Source organism: Megalops cyprinoides, chromosome 6 (genome assembly GCF_013368585.1).
Source record: "Megalops cyprinoides isolate fMegCyp1 chromosome 6, fMegCyp1.pri, whole genome shotgun sequence".
Taxonomy (NCBI): domain Eukaryota; kingdom Metazoa; phylum Chordata; class Actinopteri; order Elopiformes; family Megalopidae; genus Megalops; species Megalops cyprinoides.
In genome coordinates this window covers 6,834,897-6,847,508 of record NC_050588.1, presented here as the reverse complement: position 1 = coordinate 6,847,508, position 12,612 = coordinate 6,834,897, and the positions used below count along the sequence as shown (strand labels likewise).

Below are 12,612 nucleotides of genomic sequence, written 5' to 3'. Positions count from 1 at the left end.
AACCCTTCCCATTCGCATTCAATGAAGTTAAGAATGAGAATGGACTCTTAACTAGGAAGCCCCTTCTTACAGTTGGCTTTCAGTAAAATTGAGATTTTGTGCCAGTAGGCAAAATTTCACAGGGAGAGTGACAGAATTTCCAGGGATATATGACAGCAACGGAGGAGGAACAGCAACTATGTATAGAGGCAGGGGAATGTGTGAGGAGTAATGAGCAAGGAGACTGCAGGAGAGCTGTCACATACCCCTTTTCCACCAACGCGATCTACGTGCTAGTTCTGGGCTTATGCTAGTGCCAGTTCGGAGCTGCTTCAACTTGCAAACCTTCTAAGAACGGGTTTGCTTTTCCACGGGCAGAGAGCCACCATAGAGCCACGTCATCACGTCACTGTATATGTCTGTATATATATATATAAGATTAGGCACCGGCTCCGAACCGGCCCTCGCAACAGACACTTTCCTCTGCAAGGCTGCCCAAACTCTTGAAGGAAGAAGTTGCATCTGTGTGTCGATGTTTATCCCGTGCTTGAGAAAGCCCGCCATTTAAAGCCAAGCAAGACCAACATTCCCTGACCGGAAGACTACTACACCTTCAAGACCTGTAGGTCCGACTCATCCACCACGTACATTTATCACCTGACACGAGCGCAAGGACACTGACACAAACACCGCACTACACTGTGCCTCTACACCTGCGGAAAGAGACATGCGGCTCTAGCCCTGTGCTTCATGTTGGGAGGGAGCGGAGGGCGGCCATCTCCTGACCTTGTGGCTCGGTGCGGCGATGGGCTCGGAGAAGGCGAAGAAGGGCAGCGCCAGGTTCATGAAGCCGTTCTTGTAGGACTCCAGCCGCCGGTGGCCCTGCACGATCTTCAGCAGCTCCAGGCACACCAGCCCCACCACTGCTGCCGTCGTGGTGGCGATGGCCGGGATGATCTTCCCCGCGATCAGCTTGCTCTGGAAAGGGGGAGGCACAGTAAGGATGTGAAGGGGGGGTACGCTCTGAAAATCACATTAGCGAGGAGCACTGACCACGGATACCCTTCTGTTCTTTTGTGCTGGAAGTTGCTGTGGATAAGAACGTCTGCTTAATGAATGTAATGTAATGACTGATAGTTGCTCCAAGTCAAGGCAGCGAAGTGGCAGGAATTTCAAACTCATGTCTTGAGACTAAACAAGGCCCCCCAGCTTAGTTGTAACGCTTAAAACTCATTTTATTATATGTTCATGTAGACCATTACTAAACATGTTCCATTCTTTTTTAACTGTAGCATTTATTCTGTTCTGTGTGGCACTGGTTACTATAGTTCTGTGTCATGTACTGACACATGTTCAGTCACATATGGTCCTTTTCTGCATGTGTTGTCTTTCACAGGACCTTATTAGACACACTCATGTACTTTTGCTTTATAAATCGATTTGAATGGGAGTGCCAGGTGACTAAAAGTAAGTGCAAATGTGGCCAGACGGTGCAGTGACACCCTCGGAATGTCGGCGAGCGTGAGGGCCAGCCAGCAGGTGCCCTGGCAGAGTCAGGGCGACTCTAACCTTGTGCCGGTCCGCGGGGGGAATGTCGTAGTTCTCCGCTCTGAGGTTGGAGGCAGCTACAATGAAGTCCATGTGGAAATTGGTGTCATCATCCTGCAGAACACACAGCATGGAGTCAAACCATGAGTCAGCATCACCCAAGCTTCCCACTTCCATTATTACATGCAGCTCCACATCCACCCTCTTGCACAAGCAAACACAGCTCATGGACAAGGTCTGTTCCGCTCACGGCATGCTACTGCCCCGGCAGTCTCAGACTCTGGGCAAAGGCATGGAGTGACAGAAAAACAAGGAAATGTATCCACTGTGACTGGCTCATGGCTCAGAAAGGTGATCCACTCAGGAGAAACGGTGCACCAAAGCTGACCTACGAGCACATTTATGTGGTAGTAAGGCAAACTAAAAAAGGCTCCCTATAATATGCATAGTATTCGTAATGAGACAAACATGAAAATACCTTTTCGAAGTCAATGGCACAGAGTTTGAACTGGGACAAAGAGTCTGAGCTGGGAAGCAGAGACTTCAGCTCCTCCAGTCTTGAGTCATCTGCTAACACACAGCGATCAGTCAGACCAGCATTCACATTTTCACAACTCAGACCTCACCCCACAGGCTAGGGTCTGGGAAATGACCCACGAACAGCAGAACCCTGAGATGAACAACCTATCTATCGGCTCCGCTCTGACACAGAGCACACTTGTCTGAGTAATCCACAGTGTATGACCTTAAAGGTAAAAATGGCAGGTGACTCATTAGACCGCCATTTTAAGCACACCTCTTCTCCCCAGCCCCTACCCACAACCCCCCACTTACCGACAGAGGCATTGGCGCTCTGCAGCTCCTGGTCGGAGACGTGGATTTTGACCCCTGACCTGGGGGTGAAGGGGGGGACCTTGACGTCCTGGAGCAGACGGGCCACGGCCGCGCGGTCGTTGGAGCCGGGGATCCCGTAGGACTGGGCGAACAGATTGGCTGCGGCCATGACGTAGTCCATATGCAGGTCCTGAGTGGGGGACGAACATACCACAGTCTCAGGGCAAGTAAAGGGGAGAGATAAGTAGCTGAGGAGAGACACAAGGGTACCTCACATGTCCCATTTTGATAATGCTGCAGCCCACCGACCATTTTGAGAAATGTCATGCACTTTATTTTTTCTTTTTTGCGTATTACTAGATGTATTTTCCAACAGGGCTCGGTAGGCAGTGGAGCAGACAGTCCACTGTGTCACTCAATGTCACTCACATTGCTGGTGCTGAAATCGAGCGGGTGGGGGCACCTTTTCGGACCAGACCAGAAAGGAGCGCCAGAGCTGGTGAGCTGAGGGGGAGAGGTGAGAGGATGAGTGAGCACAAGACCCTCTTAGCTGATGTTGTCCATGTTTTTTAAACAGGTTTTTAGTCTGAATGGCAACATCTTCCACTGTAAAATGTCATCCTGAACTGAAAAAACTACTTGCACTGGTGCACTCTTTCTGCTGCATAATTCCAATGAATTACCAAGGCGACACAACCTGCACATGTGCTGCGCAGCACAGCAGGCTAACTGATGTGCAGCTTGGTCAAGGCCTGCAGAAGGGGTGGGGCGCGGCAGGCGAGGCAGGCGGAGCCTCACCCAAACAGCCAATGACTCTCTCCCTCTCCCGCTTCTCACCTGGTCCGGGGGGAAGTTGTGCAGCAGCTGGCGGATGTTGTTGCTGTACTGGCACTGCCAGTGGTTGCGGGCCCAGGACACGCAGTCCTCCCAGCTGCGGGGGCAGTCCGTCACCAGGCTCCTGTACACGGCCTCCAGCACCTCCAGAGGCTGCGCCCCTGGCAGCTTCAGCGTGCGCTCCATAAACTTGGGGTCCCTGCAGGGCAGAGACGACACGTTTTACAGCTCGCCCTGCCTCTGCACCCCCCGCTTCAAAGCAACCGCAGTGCCTGGGTTAAACCCGGAGCGGGGGCGCGTCAGTGCTCTTCCACCAGCCGAGCTGAGACCGAGCGCAGTGTCCTCACCTATGCCCAACATCAAATCTTCCTCTAGGCTAAACCATAAAACACGGCAGGCTGTTGGGGAAGGGGAGAAGGGGGAAGTGTAGACTCACGTCAAGTACTGGATCGCATTCTCTGCCGGCTGCTTGAAGAGTCCCTCAAACTCGTCGCGGGCCCACTGCAGGAGAGAGAGAATGGCAGGTGTTATGGCAGCATACCACCATCATGCTTCAGTGAGAGGGGAGAGACGGGGAGGTGCTTCGGTGAGAGGGGAGAGACGGGGAGGTGCTTCTGTGAGGAGCGCGGGGAGGGGAGCGTTGGGGGGGTGGCCGTCCTGACCTGCAGCGTGTGCTCGATGGCGTTGGGGAAGTTCTTCAGGGTGCAGATGGGGATGGACTTCTCGGGGGGGTCCTGGCTGGAGCTGTAGGACTCGGTGAGGAAGGGGATCACCACCTGCACGTTGCCCTTGGTGCCCAGCGTGCCTGACTCCAGCAGTGGCTTCCGGTAGTACACGCACCGGCGGTCCATGTACATGCCTGCGGCGCGGGGACAAGATCACGGGGTTAACTCATCCAGCCTCGCGCTCACAAATGTACAGACACGAACGCATACAGCTTAAGTGTGAAAACGTGATTACAGGACGCCCTTGCTATTTGCAGGCTGTCAGTTCACCTTCTGAAGTATTCACACAGCAAAGGGCCACGTCAACCCCCACTTTTACATTTACTTTAGATATTACCCCCATTTAAAGCATCACTGCCTAAACACACTTAATTACCACTTTCTTATTGCATTACTTTATTTTTACTATGGTGACATACTATAGTACTATTTAAATATGGTCGTTTCTATTCTCCCATTGTTTAAGTCTCTTATCGGTGCTACACAGCACTGCCGGACTTCCTTATTCATGGGGATCTCTAGATCACATCATCCACCAATGACAAGAGTCTCCTGTACAAAACACAGTGGTTTTTTAACTACAATAAAAGCCTATTAACTACAATAAAAGCACAAATGCATCAAAGGTGGCCATTCCTAGTCCAAGTGCTAAGAAAACATGACACAGGAAAGATTGAATGCCCATCTAAAAGCAACCAGCATTCACTGCATGAGTGTAACAACTCAAAGCAGAAAGAAAATGGAGTAGTATGGGTAACTCCGCATTTCAGTGAAACTGCGGGAGCTTCTTACGGGCGTCGACGTTGTCCAGAGCGTTGGCCACACCGTGCAGGCCCTCGAAGAAGTCGTCGTCGTAGATCCTCTCCGTGTCGGGACCCACCCGGTTCTGGTGCCCCGTGATTCGGATGGAGGGGTTCATCTGCTTCACCGCGGCGGCCGCCGTCTCGCTCTTCATCTTCTGCGCTCGCCGTCGGACACAGGGGGAAAGGTCAATGCTCGGCACACTGCATTCCCTCATTCACTACTGCACGAGTTATAACCCCCAACGCTAAACTTCCACTGGACCCGGAACACCCCTAAAGCAAGTCCGTACTCTCAAACAACCACATGGGGCCTTCAGAACACGTACGAGGTGGTAGGTCAAACATTCAAGCCATTTTATTATTATTTTTTTTTTTACTGAAATGTTTATGTTCCTGAAAATGTTAAGCGACTCCGAGTGTTGGGAGTCACTGAGAGTACGTCTCCTCTGGTTAAGGTGAAGCATCTGGATAAAGATTTGGCCACAGGCTCATTCCTACAGTGCAGTTCATCCTGAAGCCGCGACGGGCAAGCAAGTGTGGGCTTCACATTGGGAGTGCTCAACTGACATAAAATACCTCCAACCCGACGGACTCTCCTCAGCGTAAATCAAAGGTTCTCTCTCTTCCCCGCAAACCCCGTTCTACAGCCACGATGTTGTACATTTTAAATGAAGGGCCTGATCTGGGATGGCAGAAAGCAAAATGTGCGATTGCCTCTGGCTTGTTCTCTGCACAGGGCAGGATGAATATGGAGTGCTTGACAGAGCTAGCGTTCCTCCTGCTCTCCCATCAGCACAAACGCCCCCCCCCCCAGCCATACGACTCATCGCTGCGCCCTTACCAAAATCGGTACCGCGACCTACATTCACAACTGAGAGAGAGAGCAGGAGGAAGCTGTGACAACGCCCTTTTAATCGTGATCCTTCCCACATGAAGAAGTGGCCCTTTCTCCTTTCTCCTTCTCTAACGTGCAAATCAATGCCTCGGGATATCATTTGTGGGAACAGGGGGACGCATATAGCTCTTCTAAAATGCAGGGGAAATGGCCATTGGTAGTGATACCTGAAATTCAAAAAACTCCTCAGGAGGGTTACCACAAATCCCATCCTGTGCTTTGATGTGACTGAAGTTCCCTGCTTTGACTGTTTTAACAGGGCGAGTGTGTACATGAGTGTACAACTGTGGGTGTGCGTATTATAAAGGTGTACATTTGAACAGTGCGTATATTATATATTTTAACAATGTGTCTCTGTGTGTGTGCGTATTAGAACAGTGAGCGCTTGTGAACTGGAACAGTGTGATTATTACACCAAAGTAATTTGTTTTATTACACCATTTATTTTTAATTCATTTGTGTTGTATTAACCTGTTTTTTTCCTTTTTCTTTCACTTCTTTATTCACGCTCTGGGCTGAAACTCTTCTCAATCTGTAATGGTCATTTTCTCTAAGCACGCTTTCTCATTTGGGTCTACATGAGTCTCAACCCCCCGCTGTTATTAAATCTGGGATAAATGCTGTGTAATACTTCCTCACCAGATGCCTTCCAAACCACGCAAATCATGTATACTTGTAAGCAACTCCGAAAGGTTTGTAATGCCCCATTGTGTCCGAGCACAATCTCTCTTTTTTTTTTTTTTTTAAATTTTTCATGAAGTTCTGCCACATTTTAACCTCTTGATTTTTCTGCGTTGCTGCTGGAATCTCCTACATACCATCATTAATGGGTAGACTGTTTTCATTCTGTGCTTCAAACCAATTGTGCGGACAACCAGTCGCATGATGGAGACTCATCCCTTCCTGTCATTCCTCTTCCCCTCTCCTTTACACTGGTGTAAGAAACCCATAACTTCCCTCTTGTCTGCATGGCTAAAATGTTTCAGCAGCTGCTAACTGCTGTGATCTTCATCATCATACTTTTTACTCATGTAATAAACAGTTCTTTTTTCTATGCAATTATTTTCAATAAATCTCATTCACTGGAATGTCAAGGTTTCTCTCTCATACTAAATGAGGGATCAGCTGACGGAGGCCTATACCGAGAAAGAATTCAGAGCGTGTTGTGATCAATAAACGCAGGATGTTTTACATGCTGGAAGGTAATGAATTCTTCACAATTCTTCCTAGATTTATGTATTCAGTGCTTAAGTCATTAAAGGGGTGGGAGGGGGGGTTTATCTCCCCTGGAGTCAGATAAAGAATAATTATTAAATTCAATATCCTACTTAGTTATTAAGCGTAATATTGTCATTAAAAATTGCAGTAATTTAACTCATGTTCCGCCAACTACTGTTCCGCCAAGCGTAAGTGCGGGTATTGGAATCGTGCAGGTGCAACAGCGGGACTCTCTCACCGTGACGTCCCAGGGCCTGAAGAGGAACTGCCTGTTGAGGTTGGACTTCTCGATGGTGTCCATGTCGGTGACGATGACCTCCCCCTCGCTGCAGGCCAGGCCCATCATCGCGAAGTTCTTCAGCAGCTCGCAGCCGATGGCGCCCGCTCCCACCTGAGCGCGCACCGGAAGACAGGCGGCGGTGAGCAACGCGGGCCGGGCCTCGACCCAACAACCCACCGAACGAGGCAACACTATGACGCAAACGCATGCTCCTGTTCCTACAGCGGTGTTAGCACACAGTAGTAATTACAGCGGGTTGATACATTTATGTTGTCCTCATTTACTTTGCTGCAATACTGTATAACACATATTGCTGTGCACATAGATGTGTTTGGTTATGATAAAGGCATACTAGTGGTTAAAAAAATTATGGTTAGTGGCCAGTGAGCTTTTTTGTTTTTTTAATCCAGCAAACATTATCTAGTTGACCAATCAGACTGCCTTATGCATTATTCATCTAACTGTTGTGCTGCTGATTAGCACTTGGCTTCAAGTGGATTAAGAGAGGGAGAGAGAGCAGGGCGAGCAAGCGGTTATTGAGTTCACCGGCTTCCTTACCAGGAAGTATCTCTGTTTGCCCAGCTCCTCCTGCAGCTTGGACCCAAACACAGCCATCTGTCCGTCATAGCGACAGTTCCTCTGAGAGCGAGAGGGAGAGAAGGAGTGCTTTATTTCTGGCACTGCGGAGAGCTGCATTATAGGCTCCAATGAGCCTCCACCGCAATCCAGGAGAAGAGCCCAAATCCATCAACACTGACACAGCAGAGCAGACCTATTACACTGCTACAGCGAGGCATTTCAGTGTGCAATACAGAGGGGGACTATTCTGGTCTGTTATCTCATCTTAGATAATGGCTTCTGACTGGTGATAACCGCTGAAAACCTTTTCAACTCATAACAGTGAAAAGAATTATGACCAGTGCTGCTACAAATAGTGATCGTCATGAAGGCCAACCCTATAACTGTATTAACAGGTTTCATTCTCCATAAGACCCCATGACACACAGTTTTCAATATACGACATTGGTGTAGAAGCATATTATGGGTACTGGCTTGTCAATGAGGGTTTTCTCAACACTACAACCTGTGAACAGATTTGAAAATTACACTCAGAGAATGAACATTTTGGTAGCAAACACAAATATGAGGCATTAGAAGACCCTCAAGCTGGAATAAGAAAGGGGTGGGGCTCCGAGGTGAGGTAAAACGGGCAGGCGAGGGACAGCTTCGTTCTGTCAGGGGAACAGTCACTTACGGGCGCGCACTCCTCCTCGGTGAGCATGGCTCCCTCGGCCTCGGACAGGCACTCCAGGGCGTCGAAATACAGCCACTGCATGATGGGCATGAACTTGCCAGTGCACGCCTGCGGGGGGCCAGAGGAGGACGCTTACTCACAAGTCGCGCAAAGGTCATTCACAGATTACAACTCGGCCACAGCGTGCCGCTTTTGCAGCTGTATCCGGAACCCCGGGATAAAGCCGCTAGGCCACCCGCCCTCGACGCGGCGTTCTCCTGGGCTTTGCGTGACTGATGCTGCTACTGCTGCTGCTGCTTTTACCTTCATGACCTCCTGCGCGGCCAGCCCTCCAATGAAGGCGTTGAGGGGGGCCAGGTCGCCCGCCGCCACGTAGGCCAGCTTCTTCAGCACGCCCTCGTCCAGCTGCTCCTGCTTGGCACTCCCGGACTGCGCCGCGTTCACGCCGTTCGCCAGGGACACCAGCTCATCGGCGTCCGACTGGGAGGGGAACGACAAGCGTTACCTCACCGTAAGGTAGAGGCGGATATGGAGACAGGGTAAAACGTGATGCAGGGCTTAAAGCTAGTTGGACTCAGCTGTAACCACCATGTGGCTGAGGTTTTAGTTACACAAATTCCCGTTTATCCAGGACCCCGATGGGGCCCGTCCCTGACAGTTCACCTTCTGGTAAGTAACTCGGCGGGGGCCAAAAGCAGGCCAAGCGGAAGGAGCCGCACTCGCCGCACATTCGCGGGGTGAGGCGGTGTAGCTACCTGGCTCCAGGGCTTCGGCAGGCGGCCGTGCTTCTTCTCAAAGCCGTGCAGGGCCTGGAAGCCCACGTGCAGCTGGCCCGGCCGGTCGAACTTGGCGAAGTCGGTCATCAGGATCTCCGGTTCCGCCATGGAGGCTGACAGGGATTTCTGTGCAGAGAGAGAGGGAGGGAGATGAGCACTGACAACCCCCGCCCGCCGCGGAACAAAGACAGGAACGGCGCGAGAGCGGAGCGGCACTCACGAAGGCGATCTTCTTGGGCATCTTGACCTGGGTGACGATCCCACCTCGCACGTAGTCTGAGAAGGAGGTCGTGTCGCAGATGCTGAAGGTGTAAGGACCTGCAGGGGTGATGCATTTAAAGAAATGACTCAGCGGAGCTCATGATTGTAACTTAAAAAATGTACGCGTTACGATCAAAATCCATGCGCCATACTGCAAATAAACAGCTAACATGTTAAACGAAAGTTTTGTTAATTACCCTGAATAAGAACACTATGTTCTTAGCCAACTTTGAGTTTCTCATTTGTCAGCTTGACATTTAATTCCCTGTAATACCCAACAGTTCTACTGTGTCCGCTATATGGCATTAACCACCTATTAAAGTAGAATTGGAACAGGGCACACAAACTCATAATCAATGTTTTTTAGCTCAGCTGAGTGCTGTAAAGTGAGATGGAGGTGCAGAGTGAACACACTGACAGACTGAGAGTAGACAGTGCTGATATTAAGGTGTGTCTGGAGCACGCTGGCAGTACTGTGCAGTCTCACCCAGGGTTTTTATCTCCACCGGCTGACAGCCGTTGAGCTCCGTCATGCCCTGCACCTCGGTGAAGGTGACGTAGTCGCCGCTCTCGAAGCCGTGCCGAGCCTCGTCCAGGCACGTCACCACCCCGGCAGAGTCCTGCCGCACCGTACAGAGGGAGGTTAGAGCACAGAGAAGAGCTGACACCCACAGATGTGATGTGAAGCTGACTCCCCAACACACCCGGAAACTGGCACACCCCCCCCCCCCCCCCCCAAACCCAGAAACTGGCACAATGACCCCCTCAACAGACCCTGAAACTGGCGCACTGACCCCAAGAAACTCTGAAACAGAGGCACTTTCCAATGGCACACTGACCTCCCAACAAACCCTAAAGCAGAGGCACTCTCCAATGGCATACTGATCCCAAATCTGGTACACCGACTCCCCTAACAAACCCTGAAACTGGCACTCTAACCCACCCCCAGCAAACCAATGTGCTCCCTACAGAGCTGAGCTTTGCTTTAGCGCAGAGGAGCCCTCAGCTGACTCGGGCCCCGCCGCAGCAGCGCAGCTCTCGCACTCACCTTCGTGATCATGGAGATCATGGCACTGAGAGGCTGCTCCCCGTTGGTGTCGAACACCACCATGTCCTCCCCGAAGTCACAAAACAGCTGGCTGCAAGCACAGGGGCAAACCAGCATCACCAACGACGTCAGCGGCGGTCGCGCTCCGACAGAGGACCGCTTCCTGCTGCATCTCCATTCATTTACATTACGTTTCTCTCTGCACGGCTCCAAATTTGAGCAGATGACAAAAAGGCACGTGCATCTCTCATTGCACAAGGTGTACCCTAAGCTGTCGTTTTTTATTTTTGTCAGTAATCTTCAATATTGCTGACTACATTTTGTTTACTTACTGTATGCACTTTTGTAAGTCGCTTTGGATAAAAGCGTCTGCTAAATAAATAAATGTAAATGTAAAAATGTTTAGGATTTACTAAACATTTCCCCCCGTTCGCATTTAAATTCACAAGAAAACGTTTTCCTAATTTCAATGGTCAATTCAACCTATGAGTCGCAGGACTCTTCTGGAGCGGAACAATGTAGGGAAGAGTACTTTCAAACAGGTACCAACAGCACCGAGCCCCGAGTGCAGCGCGTTTATGGAAACGTGGACCTCGGCTCTGCCTCTTACCCGAACAGCCCGCGCGTGTCAGCGATGATGAGCTTGATGCCCTTGCTGTGGCACAGCTCCCCGATGCGCAGCTGCTCGTCCAGGCTGGAGTTGGTCAGCACCACCACCTGCGCAACACCCGGCGGGGCGGAGAAAACACAACGGCGCTCAGCGGGCAAGGCCTGACCTCGGCTCACAATGTACCGCCCGAGCTCGTCTCCGCGGACCGGGAGGTAATTACAGGCAAACCATATGCGGGGCGCAGATTGTGTTGCTGTGTCTCATTTCTGCCTGGGAGTGATCCATGGCAGTCTCTCCCAGCCGAGGGCTGTGAGGATCTGTGTATCCCCTATGCGTGTGTGTGTGTGTGTGAACGTGTGTGTTGGTGTGCGGGCTGCCTGTGCGGGGTCAGGGGCACTGACCTGGAACTGGGTGAGGTAGTCCTCGGTGAGCAGTCCAGTGTAGGCGGCCACAGGCACGTAGCTGTTGAGCTCAGCCAGGCGGGGCTGGCTCACCTCCGCGCGGTTCTTCCCCAGGTCCTCCTCGCGGAGGTAAAACTGTAAGGGACGGACACAGACACGCCGCTTCAGTGAGGGAGAACACCCGGGCCTTTTCAGTGACTGTGTGTACAGAATCCTCAAGTGCTCGAGTGAACTGAAGGCACGCCACTCGCTCAGTTTTAAAATGCACAGAGGTGGAGTTAAACATGTCATCGTAGGCATTAACTGCAGTCCACATGCTTCTACCTCAAAGCTTCAGAAGATGATGGGAGGCTGCATACCAGAGAGGGTCAATCCCATTTCAATTTAGGCAATTCCAGAAATTAACTGAAAATCCTCCCGTCACCTTTAATGAAGATTTTACAACGCGTGAACTGAATTTGAATTCATTCCCTGAACTGAAACAGCACTGACCCCAACTCTGCTGCACACAAAGCTGGAAGAGTAAAAACGCCACGCTCACTGTCCCCCCCCCCCCACCCGATGACTGTAAAGACCTGGTAAAATTTCGCCCCCTGACCGCCACCCCCACCCCACCCCACCCCGGGCTCCGTCCCTGACCTGTGAAGACAGGTCCCTCCATTCGGCGACGGCCTGGTCGTGCAGGGTGACGCTCTTGACGCCGCCCAGGATGACGTTCTTGGCGATCTCCACGCCCAGCCCGCGCAGGCCCGAGATGAGCACGTTGGAGCTCTGCATGCGCTTCATGGCGTCGTGGCCGAGCACGTAGCTGCACAGGAGGAGACGGGCTTTAGGGGAGCCGGGATCGGCCCATCGCCTCCCGCTGGGAGCCAGCAGCAGGGACGCCAGCGGCTTTTCACACAGCCACCGCACGACAAAAATGACCATTTGAAGAACAGTTCAGCGGAAATGTGTAGCAGTTTTTTGTACGCGATACAGTTTAGCTTGTTCTTCACTTAAATGCAGGACTGTTATTTTACCCAACAGTCTACTGCAGGAAGGGGAGATAACTTTCGACTGGGGACTGACATTTATAGATGCATAGAGGGAAAAAAAAAAAATCAGCCTAAAAAGTAAAACCTTGAAAAATGTAGTTATTTAAATGG

At 51.1% G+C, this 12,612-nt stretch overlaps 1 protein-coding gene across 3 annotated transcripts in view; it reads right to left on the bottom strand.

Annotated features, from left to right (window-relative positions):
- uba1 (ubiquitin-like modifier activating enzyme 1) overlaps positions 1-12,612 on the bottom strand; it is a 32,640-nt gene that overhangs the window by 1,552 nt on the left and 18,476 nt on the right. For 2 of the 3 annotated variants that reach the window (XM_036531130.1, XM_036531129.1), the window contains exons 4-23: positions 12,107-12,275; positions 11,468-11,602; positions 11,067-11,173; positions 10,457-10,547; positions 9,896-10,028; positions 9,368-9,465; positions 9,127-9,273; positions 8,675-8,851; positions 8,372-8,479; positions 7,675-7,755; positions 7,075-7,227; positions 4,713-4,878; positions 3,858-4,054; positions 3,632-3,696; positions 3,199-3,394; positions 2,791-2,865; positions 2,362-2,551; positions 2,006-2,097; positions 1,549-1,641; positions 766-957 (exon numbers count right to left, since the gene is read on the bottom strand). In XM_036531130.1, the coding sequence (XP_036387023.1) occupies positions 766-957; positions 1,549-1,641; positions 2,006-2,097; positions 2,362-2,551; positions 2,791-2,865; positions 3,199-3,394; positions 3,632-3,696; positions 3,858-4,054; positions 4,713-4,878; positions 7,075-7,227; positions 7,675-7,755; positions 8,372-8,479; positions 8,675-8,851; positions 9,127-9,273; positions 9,368-9,465; positions 9,896-10,028; positions 10,457-10,547; positions 11,067-11,173; positions 11,468-11,602; positions 12,107-12,275 (2,665 nt within the window). The remainder of the gene's footprint in view (positions 1-765; positions 958-1,548; positions 1,642-2,005; positions 2,098-2,361; positions 2,552-2,790; positions 2,866-3,198; positions 3,395-3,631; positions 3,697-3,857; positions 4,055-4,712; positions 4,879-7,074; positions 7,228-7,674; positions 7,756-8,371; positions 8,480-8,674; positions 8,852-9,126; positions 9,274-9,367; positions 9,466-9,895; positions 10,029-10,456; positions 10,548-11,066; positions 11,174-11,467; positions 11,603-12,106; positions 12,276-12,612) is intronic. The other variant, XM_036531131.1, reaches the window with a different exon arrangement.